Source organism: Diadema antillarum, unplaced genomic scaffold (genome assembly GCF_040938485.1).
Source record: "Diadema antillarum isolate AM-2024a unplaced genomic scaffold, OU_Dant_1.0 seq00001001_RagTag, whole genome shotgun sequence".
NCBI classification, from domain to species: Eukaryota; Metazoa; Echinodermata; class Echinoidea; order Diadematoida; family Diadematidae; genus Diadema; species Diadema antillarum.
The window spans coordinates 183,979-192,054 of NW_027271839.1; the positions used below are offsets into that span (position 1 = coordinate 183,979).

An 8,076-nucleotide genomic window follows, 5' to 3' on the forward strand; every position below is an offset into this window, starting at 1 on the left:
ACATCCACCAAACAAGTTACAAAATAGTAAAGAAAACAGTGAAAAAGTAAGCAAAACATTCAAAGATATTTACAAACATGAAAAAAAATGAAATGCTCCTGTTGACACATTAAGGGATTTCCGCTAACTTCATGATCTCTTTCGTGAAACGTTTAATGTCACTAATATCTTTTAAATGAACAGGAAGATTATTGAGAGTTTTTTTCGTGTAGAATAAGATGGACTGTTTTGGATAAAATTTGAATGAAGTTTTGACATCACAATTTGAATAATTTGAGTTTCGTAGAGTGTAATTTCCAAATGACCTGTATTGAACACTGGAGGACAGAGTTGTCGGGGCAAGGTCTTGTAACAATTTGAATATACAAGTTTGTAAGTCAGTCGCAGTTGGAAGTTAGCCACAGAAAGTGATGGTTGCATGATTTCAGGGAACAAGGCCTATCCATAGGTGTCTATTTTATACTACCATTAGTCAGTCCCGACTATGTGTGCATAATCATAATGAACGATGAAGAGTTTCGTCTCAAAACGAGTTAATTCCATTTATGTTTATTTAAGATTTGCTATTGAAGCTGATGAAAAACCAAAAAAAAAAAAAAAAAACAGCAAGAAAAAATCTCTATGGAATATTTTTGATCATAACTCCAATAGAAAAGTTTTAGTTTTTTTTTCTGTCTGATGATGGACTCACTTGAAAATATGTACAAAATGGGGCTTAACCCTCTTGTGGTCAAATCATTATATCTAGAGTATGAAAAATACAAAATATACTAGTATATCATCGAAACCTCCTCAAGCCTGTTGCAGTTGTCAAGCATACTATATCATTATTATAGTATCATTATCACAATCATTATCATAATTTTGATAGTTAGACAATAATGATCATCTGATGATTATATAGTAATAAGAGAAAACTATTATTTTGGTAAGCACTATACGATGTATTTGTCGCATGTTGGCTGTTCAAAAAATATACCGACTTCAGCTTGAGGAGTGGGGGGGGGGGAGATGGAGGATGCTAACACCGAAACAAAGGAAAAGGCGTTTACTGCACAACCTATTGCTACGGCACCCGAATCTTGGTTTTCATAGGAGGACGTCGCCCTTAATTATTATTGAGGAAATGCTCAGAAATTCTGAAAAATGTCAATAGCTGCTATTGCGGGCGTGCGTCATTGTCAAGAATGGAATGCAAAATACGATTCCAGTGAGCCCACGAGTCTAGTGAGCCCATTTGGGTGTAGTCGAGTGGATCGTCTGTCGATATTGTGTCGGGTGAAGGGGCATACGCCGAAGCTGTTTAAACACACATTGAAATAACTGGTCAATGATGAATGCTTGACAAGGAATGAACTGTCCAGCAAAAAGGAAATACATATTATTACATTTCTCCTCATTGATCATTATTACTTTCCCATCACCAAAACTTTGTCTCATGTTCCGTTACTGAAAACAGTCGCTCCTCTTTGACGTAACTGAGATTGAGCGTTATAGTTTTATTATATTGGTCTGCTAGAATGCATTTCCGGGTTTTTTTTTCGGTTTTGTGTAAATTGCGTTTTTATGTAATTTGTTTCTTTGAATATAGTTGGGGTGATAATATACATATATATATATATATATGTATATATATATATATATATATATATATATATCTTATTCTTTTTTATATACTATGCCTTTTGAATGCCGCGGTAAGCAAAATATTAACAATGATTAACCTATGTTTCCGTGTCCCTTTTCTCACGTTGTCTTTTCACTACAGATAGTGTTTACTTCGACGACTGTGACACGTGCATGTATGCTGACACAGCCTCATTGCCGGTTGGATGTTTGACTTTGGGCGTGTAACGAGACAATTCCAATATCAAAACGGACCATCGACAAGACTCTCCATGTAACCTGCAGGACTGACGAAATGATGGTCGTCAAAGGGCGCCCTCTACAGAGATATCTTCCAGGCCTGTAGAGCAGACCAAGGAGGTGTCATGAGAACGGAGGCCAAGACAGTGCACGTGGACGAGCGTCCCAGCTTTGCCGGTAGCCTCGTCACCATCTTCGCCGGGCAGGGAGCCAGAGCTGCCGAGAGTAAGACTCTGCGGGATACATTACCGGGAAAGAGCAGGGTGGGGCGGATCCTGCTGAATGATAACCACAGCCAGGATCGCCTCCTGGACATGAAGCTGGCAGACATCCAGCAGATGCGACGCAAGGCGGAGATCTTCATTTCACACCAGCAGAAGACCTTTATCGCCAAGATGGAGAAACGACAGAACACTTGGGTCCGAGAACACTCGAGGTTTTCCAGCAACACCAACCTCGTCATGCCCACAGATGATCTGGTTGAGGATGTGCCGCCAACAAGGGAAACAACAAAATCGCAGCTCCTGGAAGGTGCGGACATCACAGGACGAAAGTCTAGTAGGAGTGCTCCAAACGACGGGAAGGCTAGTGGGGAGCATGGAGCCAATAGTTCTCTACCTAATATTACCTACATGACTGAGGACTCAGAAAACTCCCCTAGAGATGGAACAAACCCTGGCGGGACTTCCTTTCTTAAGGAACCCGAGCCGTATGAGCGGAGACCTAGGATGTTCGTGGGATTGCCACCAATTACCCAAGCAAAGAGATCGGGCTTCCAGCCGTCGGGTAACATCGATGAAATGTTCGATGATAAGGCACTGCGGAAAAAGATCCAATGGACAACAAGCGGTGAGACAGCGGGAAACGAGAGCCCGACCAAACGGGCCAATGTGCAGTCTACCGAGCCTGCTGACCCCAACGCACCTCAAACGGGTAGGGAGTCCAAAGTGAGTGTAATAGAAGAAGAGGAAATTGAGGAGACCACATACTATGGTCCCACTCCAGTCTTTGTTCTATCCCGTAACCTGCCAAGAATTCAGATTCGCGAACCGATGACGAGGAAGTTTCGCTTCTCTAAGGTTCAACAGCCCAAAGTTCGTCAAAGGCATCCCCGAACTCGATCAGGGGCCGTCAACGAGTCCGACGACCCACTGGCTGACGACCGATTTCTCAAATTGCAGCAATTACTGGCGAGTGACATCGTCAAGGACCATGAATCGAGAGAGCTGTCTGCCTTGGCGAGAGGCATGCTTGCCGCCAAACGATTCGGTCGAAGCAAGAAGAAGGAAGAGGTCCCTGCTGAGAAGGAGGCGTGACGTACAAGTATATCAAGGAATCACATTCTCTCTAAACCCACATTTTATTTTCTTCATAACACCGATGTCAAAAAAACAAAAACATTACAATCCATCCATCTATGAACATGTTTTCTGTAAATGTTATTTTTAATGAGACATGAAAATGCAAATTCCCTGCCGGCTTGGCCATGAAATATATCTTTCACGAGGGCATTATGAATAATTCTGAGAACTAGAGGCTTGTAATAATATGACTTTGATTGAGCAACGGCTCAGACGTTGATGCAATAAGAAAATGCATTTCTAAATTTTGTTCATCATATTTAAGTGCTTGAATTCATATTATACATCCGTCTTGATGAGGATGATTGCAACAAAATCAGAAAACGACGCCGAGATTAATTGCCGCTAGTCACATCTTACACGACATTGGGGACTTATGGGATTATTTTTCTCGTCATTCTAAAATTCATTCTGCGACACCTTGGTTCTATATGGGTTTGCCTTTAGGAAAGTGAAAACTACGAAAGTTTTATGATATGTGCTTTGCAGATGTTCCTAGATTATTACGAACTTCCTTAGAATACTCAGTACAGTATTGAATGTATTTGTTGATTTAATTTTTGCCTTTAAGAGATACATGAAGTTTCTAAGAGAAATTGCCCCATCGAAACTTTAAATCATTATGATTATTATGCCTGAATGCAACCTTTGATTGATGGGAATGATTCTATTTAATTTATCAACTTTTATCTGTTCCTCAGAAGACTAAACGGATAGAAATTGGGCCTCATCTGTAGAACGTAAAAACGAGTTTGGAGTGAGCCAAGATAATCGAATCGAATGTGAACTGAGATACCTGTAAGATGAAGGTTTATACGTCATTCAACAAAAATGTCAGGCCTTGGAAAAGAAGTAGCAATGTGCTGCAAAAAGTAGTAAGTACATGAATAACAAACGACTGAAGAAGGGAACAGTATCTTAACAAGTATCATTACCTATAGTAGCAAACAGAGAGAATGCTCATCTGATAAACAATGTCTGGTTCTTTCGTCACCGTTCCCCCTGCTCATCAAACACGCTGATCACGATTCATGCACCTGCAGTAAAGGGTCGAGTCTATTTGTCTTGGCTTCGTTTTTCTTGCTTTGTTACCTTATCGTAACATTGCCGCTTAGTATGCATACAGAGATTATCCCGATTCTGCCCCCAGTGTTAGGGATATCACAACATTTAGGCCTACATAGCGCCTTGACAGGCCTGATTGAAGAGTTAACATTTCTTGCGTGGGATGAAAAGAGGACGAGCAGAAAATATATTTGCCTACTAATCGGGATTAAGTTGTAAGATTACTGTACTACCTCGTGTTTTAGTTTTAGCTTGGTTGTTGTTTTTATTTCCGGTCCTCAGATAGAATATACACAATCTGAAAGAAAAATACATACCGGTATACAGTATGAAGAAACGGGGAATCGTCCGTTCAGCCATATATTTGCAAAATGCGACTGTTTTTCCACAGGGTTCCATGTTAGTCATGAATCATGAGTAAGAGAAAGATGAGAGATGAGTTGTTAAAAAAAATGGCATCGCACATTGACATGGTTTTTTGTTTTTGTTTTGCAGATACTATATGATATAGTTCGGTATAGGAAAAAAATTCGAAACTTCGCAGATGGAATCTACGCACGTGTAAGAATGTTTTATGATTATATAGCAACGGACTGTGCAAGCAATACGCAAGGCGAGTTAGGTGTCACCGTGGTGACATAGGTGCAGAGGATCGTAGGAAATACGAAATTTGATTTGATAGCCTGAGCTCTGATTTCCTCAACCCACATCTGGTGCGAAATGCAGTATAAAAATAAAGTATAACAAATAGATTTTTTTCCCTGATAATTTGGGGGCGATTCAATCACCAACTCTTCATCAATAAACATCCGTTGCACTTCTATTTTTCAAGTGATTAGTCTTGGCTTAACCACTCAGCGAATATTACCCCCCCCCCCCAAAAAAAAAAGCACATAAATTGCGTTTGAAAAGCAATGTCTATAGCAGGCTAATTTACTTAAAAGCTTTCGCATTTCTTAATTTGCTTCGTATCTGTGAACCAATGCACTCTATCAGTCCCCGGACATGCTGTGAATCGCTGACCTTCCTGTCGACAAGCTTGATACATGTCATTCCACTTACTATGAGGACTCCTAGCTGTCTGAGGATGAGCTATTCGCTTTATCTCTTCTCGCGGGGGTATTAACACCCTAAGATTATACATTTCAATATTATGCGAGCTGGAAAAGTGGTTACAATAATCACCGTGACCCTTTACTTTCTATAAGTTAAGTATGCACGCACCTTTCAGACATTCAAACAGATACACACACATACACACACACACACACACATACACATACACATACACATACACATACACATATACATACCCATACAAACACGCATACACATTCACATACACATGCACATACACATTTTATTTAAGCTCTAACATTGCAACTTTATAGAATTTCTATGATAAAGCAAAGTTACAACATACAAACACACGTTCTAGATGACGCTTTGCACTTTCAGAAATCCTAAAAGTTCTTCGAGAGTCGGTTTTTATCAGCATTGCTGTAGCGAAATGTTCATGAAGTGATATTTTCAGCAGTGTAATATTCATGAAGAATTTACGAGGAGTCCGAATTTCTCCAATCAAGATTACCCCGTCCTGGCTGGCGAATTGTTTTACTGGTGTTCGTATAAATCGCGCTACAGCAAAGAGTATATGCTGCTAAATTTACAAATTGTGCCATCGTGTGTAAAATTCGCAAAGCAATACAGACAAACATGATATGAGTAACATGCCGTGGCGTTCTATAAACAATTTATGTTGTGTCATATTTTAAGTGATTTCATAATGTGCAATGTTAAAGGAAAATGTTAACTTTAGTATTATGTTGTGAGTGTGGAGTTTGAATGTTGTATTGCATCAAAGAATATTAAGGAACGAATCAATAAATGATTTAGTTGCGAATGTTACATGTTTAAACTTGTCATATATATTGGGATGCTATTCTGCTTCTGATTAGCTGCGATTATATCCTAACGGCCTATGGTATGATATGTCATGGTTGTGAGAGATGACGTGGTGGATCGTGATTATGGTCTGGTAGAACAGTGGCAACGCTGAAGAGGCTACCCTGGGTAAGTAACACATTATTATTATTATTATTATTATTATTATTATTATTATTATTATTATTATTATTATATTATTATTATTATTATGTGTGATTACAGGGTGTCGTAATTGGGTACACGTCACGAGACCGACACCCACGAATCATAAAGCCCACGAGTCATACAGTCCACGAGTCATACAGCCCATGAGTTATACAGCTCACGAGTCATACAGCCCAAATGTGACTTCGACACTAAGCAAAGAAGGCCCACGAGGCGCCCCGTGTTGTATCTGTCGAACTCGTGGGCTATTTTTACCTATAGCGTCGAACTCATGGGCTTTATTTGCCTTGTGTCGAACTCATGGGCTGTATGACTCGTGAGCTGTTTGACTCATGGACCTGTTTTCAATGTCGAACTCGTGGGCTGTATTATCATGACTCGTGGGTGTCGGTCTTGAGGGATGACCCCGTCGTGATTAGAGTAGCATGCAGAGCCTTGCTGCATTTATGTGGGAGTAAGATCTTTTTCTGTTTTCTCTTTTACTGATGACGATCACTCGAGTTACTTTATCATGACTAACTGATTTATAAGAGGGTTTTTTTTTTCCTCATTGGCATTCTGATGATGTACAAGTAGATAGAGTGCAACTGGACGTAACCTTTGTGTAAACGGAAACAAAACATGTAGCACGCCATCTTACGACGTTTTGTTTGATACATCGTGTTGACGATCACTGGAGTTACTTTATCATGACTTACTGATTTATAAGAGGGTTTTGTTTTTTTCCTGATTGGCATTCTGATGATGTACAAGTAGATAGGGTGCAACTGGACGTAACCTTCGTGTAAACGGAAACAAAACATGTAGCACGCCATCTTACGACGTTTTGTTTGCTGCATCGTGCTGTTCACATACCGATCATTAAATTTGAATAGCAAGGAGAACACGACTAAAATTCGACGAGAATGATTCGGTTTAGTATGATTTGTGAGTGATGAAGAGAACGATCGCCATGCACTCATCTATGAACTCATCTATGATTGAACTTGGCTACAATGACAAGCAAAATTGTTACTAACTATTTCAGGCAATTTCAACTTGAAATGTTATGCTGTATCTGGCAAAAGAGATTTTTCAATATCAGTTTCCAATACTACAATACTACTAATGCTGCTGCTGCTGCTGGTACAACTACTACTACTACTACTACTACTACTTCTACTACTAACAATGACAATACGGAAAATAATGATGATGATGATGATAATGATAATGATAATAATAATAATAAATAATAATAATAATAATAATAATAATAATAATAATAATGATAACAGCAATAATATTGATAATAATGAATCATGACAATAATAATTGAAACACGGTAATGTGACTTATATTGTGCCAAATACTAGTATGCTACCGTAGAATGCTCAAGGCGCAGTGAACAAGGAACAAATCAAAGAACGTAGAATTGCCACAATTTTATTGCATAAAAATTAAAGATTTATACTTGTTATTTTGTCTGCATATTATAACTATCTATCGAGAGATACCCGGTAGATAGCTTAGTATACTCTCTAAAAAATCGAGTGAAAATATTCACTCTTAAAGGAGTGAATTAAAAAAAGAGTGAATTTAGAGTGAAATTGGAGTGAATTCTGAGTGAAAATGTTAATTTTCACTCATTTTGGAGTGACCTCAAGGATCACTCGAAGTTTTTGGAGTGATC

General features: G+C 39.0%; 1 protein-coding gene across 1 annotated transcript; it reads left to right on the forward strand.

Moving 5' to 3' along the window:
- Positions 1–1,991: 1,991 nt before the first annotated feature.
- LOC139742458 (uncharacterized) lies at positions 1,992–3,182 on the forward strand. Its single transcript, XM_071652996.1, has one exon. The coding sequence runs from the start codon at positions 1,992–1,994 to the stop codon at positions 3,180–3,182; it is 1,191 nt and encodes a 396-aa protein (XP_071509097.1).
- Positions 3,183–8,076: the final 4,894 nt, after the last annotated feature.

Coding starts and splice junctions, on each gene's coding strand:
- LOC139742458 (XM_071652996.1), top strand. CDS start 1,992: ATGAGAACGGAGGCCAAGACAGTGCACGTGGACGAGCGTCCCAGCTTT.